Genomic DNA, 16,126 nt, shown 5'->3' with positions numbered 1-16,126 from the left:
GATCCAGCAATTCTCCTGACTCAGCTGCCCAAGTAGCTGGAGTTACAGGCACCTGCCACCACGCCCAGCTAATTTTTATATTTTTAGTAGAGACGGGGTTTTGCCACATTGATCAGGCTGATCTCAAACTCCTGACCTCAAGTGATCTGCCCACCTTGGCCTCCCAGAGTGCTGAGATTACAGGCGTGAGCCACCACATCCGGCCTCTTTTAACTTTTAGTTGAAGTATAACATGCACATAGATACTTTGGGAGGCTGAGGCAGACAGATCACTTGAGGTCAGGAGTTCAAGCCCAGCCTGGCCAACGGAGTGAAATCTCATCTTTACTAAAAATACAAAAATTATCCGGGCATGGTGGCGGGCACCTGTAGTTCCAGCTACTTGGGAGGCTGAGGCAGGAGAATTGCTTCAACTTGGGAGGCAGAGGTTGCAGTGAGCCGAGATTGCTCCACAACTCTCCAGCCTAGGTGACAGAGCAAGACTCTGCCTCAAAAAAGAAAAAACAAAACAAAACAAAACAAAATGCATATAGAAAAATTGTGCATACAGAAAGCTGGTCATCAGTGCACAGATCGAGAATGAACCTTTATAGTACTCCAAGAGCCCTTTCATGTCTCCTTCCAATACCTAGCCATCTTCCTCCCCAGAGTGTTTCTGACTTCTAACAACACAGATTAGTTTTGCCTGTTTTGCACTTCATATGAATAGAATCATACATGTGTACTCTTTTGTGTTTGGATTCTTTTGCTCAGCATTATATAGATAAGATTCATCCCTCTTCACGCAGGTGGTTGTATATTACTAGTATCGCTGTATACTATTTCATTGTATAAATAGACTGCAATCTTCCATTCTTCTGTTGATGGGCATTTGGGTAGTTTTGAATTTGGGGCTATTATGGAGTGCTGCTGTGAGCATGCTGATACATGTCCTTTGGGGGCCATATGGAACATTTTGAACCCAGCACTGCTACGGTATCTTGAAGAGCAGTGGTTTTTAGCACATTGGCTTATAGTCTTCTGGGCTATAGATACTGGCATATTCATAGTGGGCCCTGTCAGCAGTGGCAGTGGTATAGCAGTGCCCTTAAATGGCTTCATGAGTAGAGGACATTGAAAAGAGGGAACCAGAGCAAAAAAGGAAGAAAAAAATGGATGTTGTATGAAGGACCATGACTGACAGACTGGTTCATGAGCCTATTGAGACAAACCTGGCATGAACTCCAGGCTACTGGCTGCTGATAGGGATATAATTTTAAATTATAACCACAACCAATAGAGTTCTGGAGACATCTGAGTTGCCCCCTTTTTAAATTTTTAAGTTCAGGGGTACATGTGCAGATTTGTTATATAGGTACACCCATGTCGTGGGAGTTTGTTGTACAGATTATTTCATCACCCAGGTATTAAGCCTAGTACTCATTAGTTATTTGTCCTGACTCTCTCCCTCCTCCCACCCCCTAGTCTCCGATAGAACCCAGTGTCTGTTGCTCCCCTCTATATGTCCATGTTCCCACTTATAAGTAGGAACATGTAGTATTTGGTTTTCTGTTCCTGCATTAGTTTGCTAAGGATAATGGCCTCCAGCTCCATTCATCTTCCTGCAAAGCACATGATCTTGTTCTTTTTTATAGCTGCATAGTATTCCATGGTGGATATGTGCCACATTTCTTTATCCAGTCTATGGTTGACGGGAATTTATGTTGATTCCATGTCTTTGCTATTGTGAATAGTGCTTCAGTGAACATACATGTGCATGTGTCTCTATGATAGAATGATTTCTATCCCTTTGGGCATATGCCCAAAAATGGGATTGCTGGGTCAAATGGTAGTTCTTTCTGTCTTTACGTCTTTGAGGAATCATCACACTGCTTTCCACAATGTTTGAATTAATAATTTACACTCCCATCAACAGTGTATGTGTTCCTTTTTCTCCACAACCTCGCCACCGTCTGTTATTTTTTTGACTTTTTATAATAGCCATTCTGACTGGTGTGAGACGGTATCTCATTGTGGTTTTAATTTCTCTAATGATCTGAACATAGAAACCAGCAAAGATTTCATGATGAAGATGCCAAAAGCAATTGCAACAAAAGCTAAAATTGACGAATGGGATCTAATTAAACTAAAGAGCTTGTGCATAGCAAAAGAAACTACCAATAGCGTACACAGAAAACCTACAGAAAGGGAAAATTTTTTCACAAACTGCATCTGACAAAGGTCTAATATTCAGCATCTGTAAGGAACTTAAATAAATTTACAAGAAAAAGACAAATAACCCCATTAAAAAGTGGGCAAAGGACATGAACACTTTTCAAAAGAAGAAATACATGTGGCCAACAAGCATATGAGTTCCCCTTTTTTAATTTGCTATGAGGGAACTGTGTCTTATTTATTTTTGTGTCCCAGAAGCTAGCACAAAGCCTGACACACAGCCACTGCTAACAAAATATTTGTGGATTTATTTAATAAAAGAGTTGGGAGTAAGTGGAGAATGGAGGGTGGGGAGCATCACACATACATGCACATGTTTAAAATGTGATGATTTCTTCCTGATCTGACCAGACCAAAACTATAAAACAGAAACAGGATCTATGCCATGGGTCCTGGCCCTTTTTGCTTCTGCCAGCATGTGTGAGGAGACGCAGAGACAAATTCCGTGGCAGTTAGAAAGAGAACTGACTGCCAAGATGGAGCAAAGGGAACATTTAACCTTGACTTTCCACAGTCCTGAGGTTCCCAAAATAAAGGGGAACCGGAAATACCAAAGGGTGAGGAGGTATCTAATTGGAAGTCAGATGGGAAGAAGAGAACTTACTTAAAGGCAGGACTACACAGAGCATCCTAAAGACAGAAAAGATCACCCTGAAAATTGTGGGGTTTTTTTTTTTTTTAGGAGTAGGGAAAGATATCCATAAATCAAACACATGGGAATGCTTGAGGTAGAGAAGAGCAGGTGACCCTGGGGATCAGGGGTTATCCTTTCAGGTAGGCAATATTTCCCTCATCCTTGTAGCCTACCCTTCCTGCCAAGAAACATTCAAGTGCCTCGATGTCATCCCAAAGGCAGCAGCAGCTTATGGATCAGCTACACATCTACATCCGAGTGCTCTGTGGCAGCCTCTGTAGTTTTAGCCTCCTAATGCTGGTCGCCATGTCCCCACTGAACTGGGTACAGTTCCTGGTGATCAAGAATGGCCTTGAGCTCTATGCAGGACTCTGGACGTTATGCAACCATGAGCTGTGCTGGAGCCACACACCCAAGCCACCCTGTGAGTGCCACCAAATTAAATGCCACAGGCCCCACACAATTGCAGAGCTTTCTGCTCACACAGATTGACCCTTCATGTTTCTTCCTCCAAGATCTTTTGGCCTTCACCTCTCCAAGTGCAGGATGGATCTTTCTTTGGTATCCTCAGTGTGCCCTTTCTGTCTCCTATTCCAGGTTGTTTCCTGTCCTAAATAATGGGTTATACTCTTTACTCTATGGGAAGAACTGTTTCTGTTGGTTTGTTTTTCGAGATAGGCTCTTGCTCTATCGCCTAGCCGAAGTGCAAAAGCACTATCATTGCTCACTGCAGCCTCCACCTTCAGGGCTCAAGCCATCTTCCCGCTCAACCTCCTGAGTAGGTGGAACTACAGACGTGTGCCAACACTCCTGGCTAATTTTTAATTTTTTTTTTTTTTTTGTAGAGACAAGTTCTCATTATATTTCCCAGGCTGGTCTCAAAGTCCTGGCCTCAAGTGATCCTCCCAAAGTACTGAGACTATAGGTGTGAGCCACCATGCCTGCCCTAGGAATAACTCATTTACAAGGTGTTACTGCTAAGCAATGTGATTGGTATTCTAATGTGGCTTGAAGAATTAGAAGAGAAGTGATTGATCATAGCTGGAAGATAAAGCAAATATCTTAACCTCTATTAGATTTAACTTTCAAGATCAGCTTGTTCTTCTCCTAGCAGTGGAGTAGAACTTAAATGTACGTTAGATATGTGGTATAACAAATGCCAGCTGTGAAGATAATGTTATTTATGTCAAATTTTATGTGAATTTAAATAAATCTGAAAGTGCAACACAAAATATTTTAAAATAAGTTTTTGGGGCTAAAAATATCATATGCGTGACTTTTTCAATCAAACCAAAAACTTAGAGGAAAGATATCATTACACTGACAGTTTTCCCATCACCCGCAAGATATAAATTTACACAAAGAAACGGGTATTGTGAAAGAAAACATATGTGAGTAAAGCATCTATTCTCCTCACATAAGCAGGGGTCCCATCTATTCTCCTCATATAAGCAGGAGGGGAGCACCTGTGCCCAACTCTGAGGTAGAGCATCAGTTGTTTGGCCATGGGCTGTGACATTTGAAATTAAGGGACAGTATCCTGCATGATCTTGAGAAGAAACTAAAATCAAAGGCAGGCAGACAATTCAACTGCATAAAATGAAAACTAGAGAAAATATTTGCAACCATTATGAAAGATAAAGGTTAATGGCCTTAATATAGTAAAAGGATACACAAAGTATTAAAAAGACACAAACTCAAATAAGTTCTTTTTGAACGGACATGCACAAGAGAAGAACTATAACTATCTAATAAACATAGGAAAAATAATTTAACCTCAATCATTAAAGAAAGGCAAATCAAATGAATAATAAGATTTAACTTTTCGGCCACCATATTAACAGATTTTTAAGTGATAATGCAACTGCTATCACTCCCATACGCATTCCTGTACATACCATGCAAATTGGTGTAACCAAAGCAATATGATTAGGTGTATCCAGAGACTTAAAAATGTTCATCTCCTTTGAGTAAATAATTCCATTTCTAGAAATTAATTCCAGGGAAATAACTAGAAATGGATTAAAAGGTTTAGGCAAAAAGATTAAGCTGAGTGCCCAGGCTAAAATTTCGGCCTTAAGATTATTATTAAATTTTTAATAAATTTAATAAATTTTTAATAAATTAGGGCTGGGTGTGGTGGCTCACGCCTATAATCCCAGTGTTACCAGAAAGGGGTCTTGATCCACACCCCAGGAGAGGTTCTTGGATCTTGGGCAAGAAAGAATTCGAGATGAGTCCGTAGAGTAAAGTGAAAGCAAATTTAAGAAAGTAAAGGAATAAAAAAACGGCTACTCCATAGGAAGAGGAGCCCCAAGGGCTGCTGGTTGCCCATTTTTATGTCTATTTCTTTATTATATGCTAAACAAGGGGTGAATTACATTCATAAGTTTTTGGGGAAAGAGGTGGGCAATTCCCGGAACTAAGGGTTCCTCCCCTTTTTAAACCATATAGGGTAAATTCCTGACATTGCCATGGCATTTGTTAACTGTCATGGCACTGGTGGGAGTGTCTTTTAGTATGCTAATGCATTATAATTCACATATAATGAGCAGTGAGGACGATCAGAGGTCACTTTTGTTGCCATCTTGGTTTTAGCGGGTTTTGGCTGGCTTCTTTACCACAGCCTGTTTTATCAGCAAGGTCTTTATGACCTGTATTTTGTGCTGACCTCCTATTATTCAGTGACTAAGAATGCCTTAACCTCCTGGGAATGCAGCCCAGTAGGTTTCAGCCTTATTTTAACCAGCCCCTATTCAAGATGGAGTTGTTCTGTTTCAAACACCTCTGACATCAGCACTTTGGAAGACTGAGGTGGGGGATCGCTTGAGCTTAGGAGTTCAAGACCAGCCTGAGCAACAAGGTGAAACTCTGTCTCTACAAAAAACACAAAAATTAGCTGGGCGTGGTAGTGGGCACCTGCAATCCCATTACTTGAGAGGCCGAAGTGGGAGAATTGCTTGAGCCTGGGAGGCAGAGGTTGTTGTGAGCTGAGATTGAGCTACTGTACTCCAGCCTGGGTGACAGAGTGAGACCCTGTCTCAAAAAAAAAAAAAAAATTAATATATTAGAATCCCGAAATTATGTCATTTAAAGCAGTGAATAGTTTATTTCTTGGAGCCCTGGATTCACGTTTATGCAGATAAAGAAAATCAAGGAAATCAAGCCAGCCAGTCACTCAGATTTTGTAGAGTCACTTTGTCACTCACCTTTGTTTATGCTTTGTTTTATCTCTACAGACCATAATTATTTAGAGAAAGTCAACTGAATCCTTAAGGTACACAAGTATAAATCAAGTATCCACCCTATTTTCCATGTTATTATAACTAGCTCTAATTCAAGAGTCAGTAATTAGTCTGCAATACAGATCTCATAAGAAATCCCCCAAAATGTAATCAAAATGTCCAGGCCTTATCTCCCTGTGACAACAATATAATGTTATTATTGCTCGAATACATTATTTATTTATTTATTTTTGAGATGGAATCTCATTCTGTCACCCAAGCTGGAGTGCAGTGGTGCGATCTTGGCTCACTGTAACCTCTGCCTCCTGGGTTCAAGCAATTCTCTTGCCTCAGCCTCCCAAGTAGCTGGGATTACAGGTGTGCGCCACTGCACCCAGCTAATTTTTGTGTTTTTAGTAGAGATGCGGTTTCACCATGTTAGCTAAGCTGGTCTTGAACTCCTAACCTAAGGTGATCCGCCTGCCTCGGCCTCCCAAAGTGCTCGGATTACAGGCATGAGCCACTGCACCTGGCCTCCAAATACATTATTGTCTAATAATTACTGTCCAATTCAATGACTTCAAACTTTTACCTACTGGATTGCAAGAATTTCGTTCCCCTCCCTGACAGTTTCCTTTCTTAAGTCATTTTCATAAGTTTCACAGGGGCTATCTCAGGTGTGTTTAAGAATGTGCATGCTCATATTCCTATTCCCTGGGCTCACTTCAGGGTGTTGTGCTTCTGTCTCTGACTTCACTGGGGTCTAGATGACTGATAGCCTCTCTGTTGTGGCTGTTGCTAACGGGATGAAGAAGGGATGGGGAGGAAAGGACAGTATCTTTCACTTTTACTAGGAAGTCTCAATTGTAGAACAGACCCTTCTGTTATTTTCCCATAGCACTGGTGAGATCAGGCTGAAATGTAAAGGATATATTGCCACAGAGAGTAGTTCGAACTGTTTTGCAGAGCGTGGGAAAGAAAGGGTAAGTCTTTTTGTCAAGGCACTGGGCACCCTAGAGTTAGGACCCTAGGAACCACCGTATAGTACACATTGCCAAGCTGTGTAGGGATGCTTTATTCCGGCACTCCAACTGGGTTACAAGGGGACCTAAATACTAAGCAGATTTCATAGATACCTCTTCAGGGTCCTAAGTCTCCACCCAGGATCGTTTCCATTCCAAAACCACCCACTTGGGGCACCTTATCTGAGCCTGGAGAAGTTGTGTGTTGCCTTCTGTGCCTTGAAAGCAGTCACAATGGCAGCAGCATGGAAGTTCAGATTTGGCTAAATAAGTGAGCTGATTCCCCAGCTTGTCTCCAGCAGCACCACTTTCCGAAAGCTCTCTGGCCAAGTTTTACTTCCACAACAGTAGAAGGAGATCCTGCCAAATGGTGAATGTTCTCATTTCACTGAGATCTAAGGGGATGCCACAGAACACTACCGCTTTCTGGTTAGGTGATGCCCCCTGCAATCTTGGTAGGGGTTTTACATCTTACCCGATGGTACTCTGAAGTGTAGCATCGCTGACTGATGCCAGGCTGATCCCGAGAACATCTACAAAAATCTTACCAAGTTTTTCAGATGATTTGTACTTCCTCCTCAAATTGAAAGTGACATCCTTTCTCTTCCCAAGGTATTAGTTTCAGTAAGCTGGGAGAGGTGCCTTGGTATTCTTGTAACTTAAGTCTGCATCAAAGTATATCAGTAAGAAAAATATCAGAAATGTTTGGATACGGTTGACCCAGACAGGTGACACAGGGGTGTTCATTTTATCTCAGGCACTCCTTTTTCTGGACCAAGGCTTCTTACTGAAACATACAAGCAGAGCCTTTTGTAATTTAGATCCTAAGATTTTTGAAACTTTGATGAGTAAGCTGTTGTAAAAACTGTTGTTTAAAAGCTGAAATCAGCTTTGGTGTTACAGGAGATAGAAGCTTGAAATCAGCTTTTGGGCATTTATTTATTTAGAGTAATATGAATAAAAAAACTATAAAGTTAACCAAATGCAGATGTCTTAGACTCTGAATCTAAGTGTTTAGTTTGTTTATATAATTTGTTGTATATGATTATTCCTAATAGACTTGGTTACTTTGGGAAGGTTAGACTCTTCTATGCTGCAGATCTTTAAATTGTTCCTTTGGAGTTGTGAGGATCTTGCTTATGTCGTTTTCAGGAGATGAGAAGGTAACACAGAGAGAATTGTAAGAAATATATAAAGTTACAGTCTTCTCCTTATGGTAGAAGAGGAACTGGACTTTATATGTTAGGCTGGAGTTGGACAGGAAATATCCTCGACAGTGCTCCTTGGTGTTTTGAATATTAAAATCATTTGAATTAATGTAAGCTAAAGAGTGAACTTATTTATAAAGATTCAGAAGAATCAGCCAGATGTGGTGGCTCAAGCCTGTAATCCCAGCATTTTGGGAGGCTGAGGTGGGCAGATTGCTTGAGCTCAGGAGTTTGAGACCAGCCTGGGCAACATGGTGAAATCCCATCTCCACCAAAAATACAAAAAATTAGCCAGGTGTGGTGGTGTGCACCTGTGGTCCCAGCTACTCAGGAGGCTGAGGTAGGAGGATCGCTTGAGTCTGGGAGTTGGAGGCTGCAGTGAGTAGAGATCATGCTACTGCACCCCAGCCTGGGTTACAGACTGAGACCCCATCTCAAAGAAAAAGATAAAGAAAAAAAAATGTGGCTCAGAAGAATAACATAGACTCCCAAGGCAGGAAGTTCGTGGGACCTTAGGGGATTCCAAGGGAGGCTGGGATCTCATATAAAGAAAATCAAACCAGCCAGTCACTCAGATTTTCTATAGTCACTTTGTCATTCAGCTTTGTTTATGCTTTGTTTTATCTCTACAGCTCGGTTTTTCCTGTTTATTAGTGTGTAAGTGCCTAAAAGGTGATACCCCCGGTCAAACTTTAATCTTCTCAATTCAAGCAAGCAAAAGAGGATATCCAATTTCTAAGCATAAGAATAAAATTGTCCTAGGATGGGTCAGGTTCCCATGCTTAGTCCAGTTAGCTATAGTCAGAGGGCTATACAGACAATAGTCCAGGGCTATAGACAAGGGCTGCTAGAGCTCATGGAGGATTGTGGACTAAATACCACAAAGGCTGCCTGTTACCCTGGGCTTCATACAGCTCAATCTGGGCTTATGTTCTGGCTGGCTACATATACTGCTAATTCTGAATAACCCAGTCTTCAGAAAATGTGCAGCTTGTGAATTACTATGTTTTAATGTGGCTCACTTGTTGGGGCTACAGAGCAACTTAACCTCTGTGGATAGGGCTGTGGTTTCTCTGAATGGAAATTCCTGCAATTCATCATATTAGTAAGTGGTAGGTTCTGGAGAACAAAATGAGAAAAGGAGGCAGCTATTAGACTGGATAAGCTTGATAGATAATTTCTGCTCTCTGGGTTACTCAGAAGCTGGACTTGGATTCTTAGGCATTTAAGTGGTTAGCGAACTTTCCAACCACTGGGGTGGGGGTGAGCTGGTCCCTGCTACATTGGGACAGAAAAAGAAGCTAGATAAGGAGGCACCTTATAAGGGATACTGAAGATATTCCTGGGTGTCTGGTAGCTCAGAAAAGCTACAGCTACTTATCTTCTAAATCTTCAGTAAAATATTGATGGGGAAGTCGAAGAACCTGTTCCATTTTAGGGATGTGGTAGCAAAAACTAAGGTTGAGCATATCCCCGCTGCTCTCTTACCAACATCCAGTCGGCAGTGGCAGAGCCAAAGAGAAGACACCTAGAGCCAAAGATGGAAGAAGGAGAGGTGTGGCACTTGGATAAGAGCAACTTGAACAAATATGAGATAGGACTTTGGGGGACTCTCAGCATAAAAAAAAAGTGGGGGGAAATACTTTGTGGTAAGTTCCTGCAGTTTGGTAAATTGGGGCTTGAAATCATCATAATATGGAATTAAAGTAAATGAGGCGGGGTGAGGTGGCTCACGCCTTTAATCCCAGCACTTTGAGAGGCCAAGGTGGGCAGATCACCTGAGGTCAGGAGTTCAAGACCAGCCTGGCCAACATGGTGAAACCCTGTTTCTACTAAAAAAATACAAAATTAGCCAGGCATGGTGGCATGTGCCTGTAATCTCAGCTACTCGGGAGGCTGAGGCAGGAGAATTGCTTGAACCCAGGAGGCAGATGCTGCAGTGAACCAAGATTGCACCACTGCACTCCAGCCTGGGCGACAGAGTGAGACTGTGTCTCAAAAAAAAAAAAAAAATAAATAAATAAAGTAAATGTGACTTCATTTTGTAGTCATAGGCTGACAAGGCCTGTACATGCCAGATACAGCTGAAAGTGAAAAACAAATGGAACTAAACAATGGGTAAATCATTAAGCAAAGTACATTAATATGATAGAATATTTTGTAGCCATTGAAAATAATATTTACAACAGATACTGGGGAAAATCACATCATATATTCTTAAGAAAAAACCCACATGATATCTAGTATCATATCTACTATGTACAGAGGGTGGAAAAGTAAAATATTAACAATGGTTGCCTCTAGGTAGTGAAATTGTGGCTGATTTTTTTCCTGCTTCTTTTTTCTTCTGTAGTCTTTTGAATACTTATGTTGAACGCATATTACTTACTACTTTTAGAATTAGAATTAGAAACAAGAAAAAGGTTTAATCTGTTTTGTCATTGGTGACACCTCTTATAAGCTAGTTTATATCTAAATCAATGCATGCAGAAGTATTTGTATATTATCTTTAGTTTAACAATCATAGTAAAGAAATTCCAAGCAAAAAGGATGTCATGTAGCAAGCTCTGCTCCGTCATCCTTTGTTCTTACATCCTTCTCTAAGACTCTATCTGGCCTTTTTAAGGGAAGGTCCCTCACTGGACTAACCACGCTCCTCCTTTCCTCTTCTTCATGCAGATTATCTCCAATATTCCAGGGCCTTCTTTCTCATCTCTGTCTTTACCATACTTATTGGCCTTGGCTGGCTCTTCCGCTCTTGGCTCCCTAGTCAAGGAAGCATGACCACCAACTTGGATCTGAAGGTATCCATGCTCAGCTTCATCTCAGGTACAGACCTAGACGGGCACAGTATTTTACCATGGTAAAATAGTCAAGGTAACAAATTTTCTCTGTGGAACTCTCATACTCTTTTTCTTATCTCTTTGCTCTTCTTCAGTATCACACCAACTTGCCAGCTATCTGCCTTATCTAATTATATAGAACACAACTTAGCTGACTTTACCAGGGTATAGAGCCTGTTCTCTCATCTTGGTCAATCCCCAAGTTTTTATCTTTTTGATCCTTGCTATACATATGGCCTCTGGAGGCCAAAGAGCAGGGGGTGGTGGGGAAGGCAGACTGAAGATGCTGATGGGTTGTGACATCTTTCCTTCTGGCCCTAGCTACCTGCTTGCTCCTCTGCCTCAACCTGTTTGTGGCACAGGTTCACTGGCATGCTAGGGATGCCATGGAATCAGATCTCCTATGGACCTATTATCTTAACTGGTGCAGTGACATCTTTTACATGTTTGCTGGTGAGTCACTTCCCTGCTTTATGTTAGAAGGATGGATAGGGAAATTGCTTCGGGAAAGGGAGGTATAATCCAGGAGAAATAGATGCACTGACTGTTCCTTTTCAGGACACTGATACTTGGAGAGTCAGGGGGGCATAGTGAAGAAAGGGTGGATTTTAGAGTCTGAAAACCTAGCATTAGTAACCTGTTCTATCACAAAGTGAGGCATGGACAAGTTGAGTAACTTGCCCAAGACCACACAGAAAATAGTGGAACTATGATCTGAATCCAGGAGGTTCAAGCTTTGTCCTAATCAGTCTGAGAAATATTATAATGCAATTAGAGCACAGGAGGGTAAAGTAACTCTGCTGGGGGAGAGAGGGGTTCACTGAAAATATGCCACTTGAACTGGTTATTAAAGGATGAGTAAGAATTTTAAAAGCCAAAAGACCATTGCCTATTGAACCTCACCTCAAATTATTCCCTTACCCTAGGGATCATCTCTCTTCTCAACTACGTGACTTCGAGATCTCCTGCCCGTGATGAAAACGTCACTGTGATTCCAACAGAGAGATCAAGGCTGGGGGTTGGTCCAGTGACTACAGTATCACCTGCTAAAGATGAAGGGCCAAGGTCTGAGATGGAATCTCTAAGTGTGAGAGAGAAAAATTTACCAAAGGCAGGACTGTGATGGTAATAGGAAAACCTAACTATAGCTTGTCTTAAAAGCAAGGGAGAAGTTGAGTTGGGAATGGTCACATAAATTCTTGGAAACTCTCCTAATATCATGTCCATATTACTGGAGGAGACAGCATTAAAGTTGAGGAAATGTCTTTTGCGTGCATTGGATCCAAAATATCTATGACAGTCATAAAGTAAGTAATAACTCACTTAAGAAAAACATTTCTGAAAGAAAACAACAATGTTTAGAGTCATGAATGAAAGAAACTAATGAAAGATGCAGTGTGTAGACCAGAGACCTCTTTGGGTATCAGAGATCTCATGGACCAGAATGGCCCATGGAGAAGAATGTTAATTACTTCTGTTTGGAATTTTCTTTATTATGTGTGGCTTTGGGTATACTCAGGATGGAAAGCACTTGGACAAATACTGTTGAATCTGAACTTGATAGCATTACCAGAAATAGAATAAATATCAATGGATATAAGACCTACTACTCAAAGGAACTGAGAGGTGCTGGGTAGATTCCAGGGAATCCATGAGGTCCCACTTACTGTGAGGATTGGTAATTTGAAACATTTACAGTCTATTACATAAAACCACTGCTTCTCCCTAGGCAGGGAGATACCTTAACCAGGCATCCACAAACTCCCTGAAATTCTATACAAAACTTGTATATGTATTCTTCTGTGAAGAGAGCCAGCGATTCCATCAGATTCTTCCTTCCCCCTGCCCTGCCCCCAGAAGATAGTTTCATGTAAACTCCATCAAATTCTTGACAGGCTGGTGACCCCTTTGATTCCTTAAGCATCAATTATGTTTTACTGAGCCAAATGGGACTAAAGGGCTTCCTTCAGCAGATAGGTAGATAGATAGATAGATAGATAGATAGATAGATAGATAGATATTGATAGATAGATGATAGATCGATAGATAGGCCTATCTATCTATATCTATAACACATCTACATCTATATCTATACAAGCTGAAAGATTTTCCATGTTTTATATATCCTGTAAAGCTAAGTACGGAGGGAGGAGGTAGTATTTTCAGGCAATCATATAGGTCTTTTGATGGCTAAAGATCCCTTTCACACTCAGACTAGATTTCACACATAAAGTTCCTCATACTCATTTTGTCTTTCATACCCTTAGTTGCTACCACTACTGCTTTACTGGTTGAGATCCATTCTTCTCTCCAAAGCTGGCAATGAAATTGACTATAGTGTCCAGCTTCACCTCTTGCTGCATGTAAAGATAAGCCCTTGGGTCTATTTGGTTTAATTTAGAGATTCACCAGTAAACTTTGCAGAAAACACAAATAATAGACATTGAGCAATTATATAATTCTTGTAATCCTGGTCCTGATCAGTAATTCCCAAACATTTCCAGATGGTAACTGGAAGCCCTTTAAGTTAATACTTATGCTTTTATTCCTGTGGGTTGGAGCTTACATACAGCACACACGTGTATGCACCCACACACAGATACACAAACAGACATATATACACACACCTCATTTTGATCCTGCCTTAGAAAATTCTCTCTTCATGCCCCTCTTCCAACCAGGTGAGTTTCGTTATGGCAGAATTACTTGTGCCTCCTTACTTCAAGTGGCCTTAGTTCAGAGGCTCTTCAGGCTGTTTCTGGGCCTTTGTCTGGTTGTAAGAACAGACACGTAGTCAAAGCCAGCTCTCCCTCCTCACATTACCACTCACACAAACTCTAACCTATACATTAACTGGTTAAGTACTCACTGGGTTCACAATCTTTATTTGTAATTTAGTTTGAATACTTTAATTATATGACTAAATTGACAGGATGCTGAACACTGATGACTCTTCAGGGAACAAAAGTTCTAAATAGGGTGAAGAGAAGAAAGTAAGTCTGAGTGAAAGTGGAAGAAGCGAGATATTAAGAAAGTAACGCCAGGTACGATGGCACGCCTGTAATCCCAGCACTTTGGGAGGACAAGGCAGGCAGATTGCCTGAGGTCGGGAGTTCGAGACCAGCCTGGCTAGCATGGTGAAACCCCGTCTCTACTAAAAATACAAAAATTAGCCAGGCGTGGTGGCAGGCGCCTGCATTCCCGGCTACTTGGGAAGCTGAGGCAGGAGAATCGCTTGAAATCCGGGAGGCGGAGGTTGCAGTGAGCCGAGACCGCGCCATTGCACTCCAACCTGGGCAACAGAGTGAGACTTCATCTCAAAAAAAAAAAAAAAAAAAAAGAAAGAAAGTAACAAGTGCCCTGGCTATTAGAGGATAATTGGCAGTAATTATAACTAAGTTTTCCACTTTGCTACTGGAGAATTATCTTTCAAGCAAAGACAATCTTTCATTGCTCCTTTAGAAACTGAATGCTTTCGATTTCTTTTTTCTCTTTTTCTTTGCTTGTAAATAATTCCTTAAAAAGCTTACGTGGGCTGGGTACGATTGCTTACACCTGTAATCTCAGTACTTTGGGAGGCCAAGGTGGCCGGATCACTTGAGACCAGGAGTTCGAGACCAGCCTGGCCAACATGGTGAGACCCCTGTCTCTACTAAAAACACAAAAATTAGCCAGGCATGGTGGTGCGAACCTGTAATCCCAGCTACTTGGGAGGCTGAGGCAGAAGAATTGCTTGAATCCGGAGGCTGAGGTTGCAGTGAGCTGGGATTGAGTCACTGCACTCCAGCCTGGGCGACAGAGTGAGACCCTGTCTCAAAAAAAAAAAAAAAAAAAAAAATCTTAAGTGGATTTCCAGTCAGATAGCTCAGTAAATTACCCTTTCGTGCACTCTCTTTGTTTCATATATATTTTATAATAGGTTAAGTGGGAAGAGAGAGAGAGAGAGAGAAAGAATAGTCCAATTAAAACAAGATAAACATTTTCATAGACTGGAAAAAAGAAAAAAGCAATGGTATGATTCAAGCTAAGCCCTAGACTTCGTAGGCTGTAAGTCCCAAAGAAAGCATAGGTGAACAGGGAGATAGCTCCTGTGGGGTGAAAGGGACTAAAAGTGCTTCTCAAGACATGGACTAAAGCCAGCTTCGCAACCCTACATCAAAGAGGAGCTCTAGAAAAGAAGCTAAACAAAAACTGCTGCCCAGCACTAACTAGCTTATTTGGAACTGCAGACCTAAACGGGGAGAAGGACACAAATATAACCTTGCTAAACTAAGCAGCCTGTGGGCTCATTAACTGTGTCTGTGATATTCATTGGTAGCATAATAGAACAGAAAATCTAAAATACCACATTATCAGACTTGATTCTGGACTGAGGCCTTTGGCCAATGTAAGGAAACCCCAAAACTACCAGGTATGATAGAATAAGCATAGAGGGAGAAAGAAGCAAAAACAAATAAACCAAATGTTTGTGCCTACACATAGGAATTCCAGACATGTAAAGAAATGTTCAGTTGGGCGTGGTGGCTCATGCCTGTACTTCCAGCACTTTGGGAGGCCAAGGCAAGAGGATTGCTTGAGCCCATTAGTTTGAGACCAGCCCTGACAACATGGTGAGACCCTATCTGTACAAAAAATTACAAAATTAGCTGGGTGTGGTGGCACACTCCTGTAGTCCTAGGAGCTTGGGAAGTCCTGTAGTTTCTGAATCCTTGAGCCCAGGAGGTCGGGTCTCCAGTGACCACGGTCATGCCACTGCACTCCAGCCTGGGCAACAGAGCAAGACCCTGTCTGAAAAAAAAAAGTTCAGAAAAAAACTAACAAAGTCAACAATCAGAATATGAAATCATTCTAGATTAATTTGGGGTATAATGTGATAAAGACTAAGTATTCTTAGGATGCACAGATATATGACAGAATCATAAATTTTAAAAAAAGACCCAAAACCGTGAAACAAAAATAGGTAGAAATAAAACAAGAACAG

The 16,126-nt window shown here is 41.3% G+C and overlaps 1 protein-coding gene and 1 long non-coding RNA gene across 2 annotated transcripts in view; one reads left to right on the top strand and one right to left on the bottom strand.

Moving 5' to 3' along the window:
- Nucleotides 1-2,690: 2,690 nt before the first annotated feature.
- On the top strand, nt 2,691-12,410 carry TMEM202 (transmembrane protein 202). Its single transcript, XM_032175959.2, has 5 exons — nt 2,691-2,771; nt 3,017-3,272; nt 10,982-11,131; nt 11,467-11,598; nt 12,072-12,410. The coding sequence occupies exons 1-5, from the start codon at nt 2,691-2,693 to the stop codon at nt 12,266-12,268; spliced, it is 816 nt and encodes a 271-aa protein (XP_032031850.1). The 3' UTR covers nt 12,269-12,410.
- Nucleotides 11,009-16,126, bottom strand: part of LOC116482476 (uncharacterized) — a 64,259-nt gene continuing 59,141 nt past the window's right edge. Inside the window, exons 3-4 of the long non-coding RNA XR_009209642.1 lie at nt 13,773-13,915; nt 11,009-11,139 (exon numbers count right to left, since the gene is read on the bottom strand). This is a non-coding gene — a long non-coding RNA (uncharacterized LOC116482476). The remainder of the gene's footprint in view (nt 11,140-13,772; nt 13,916-16,126) is intronic.

This window comes from Hylobates moloch, unplaced genomic scaffold (genome assembly GCF_009828535.3).
Source record: "Hylobates moloch isolate HMO894 unplaced genomic scaffold, HMol_V3 SCAFFOLD_14, whole genome shotgun sequence".
Lineage (NCBI taxonomy): Eukaryota > Metazoa > Chordata > Mammalia > Primates > Hylobatidae > Hylobates > Hylobates moloch.
This window is presented reverse-complemented; position numbering and strand designations above follow the sequence as displayed.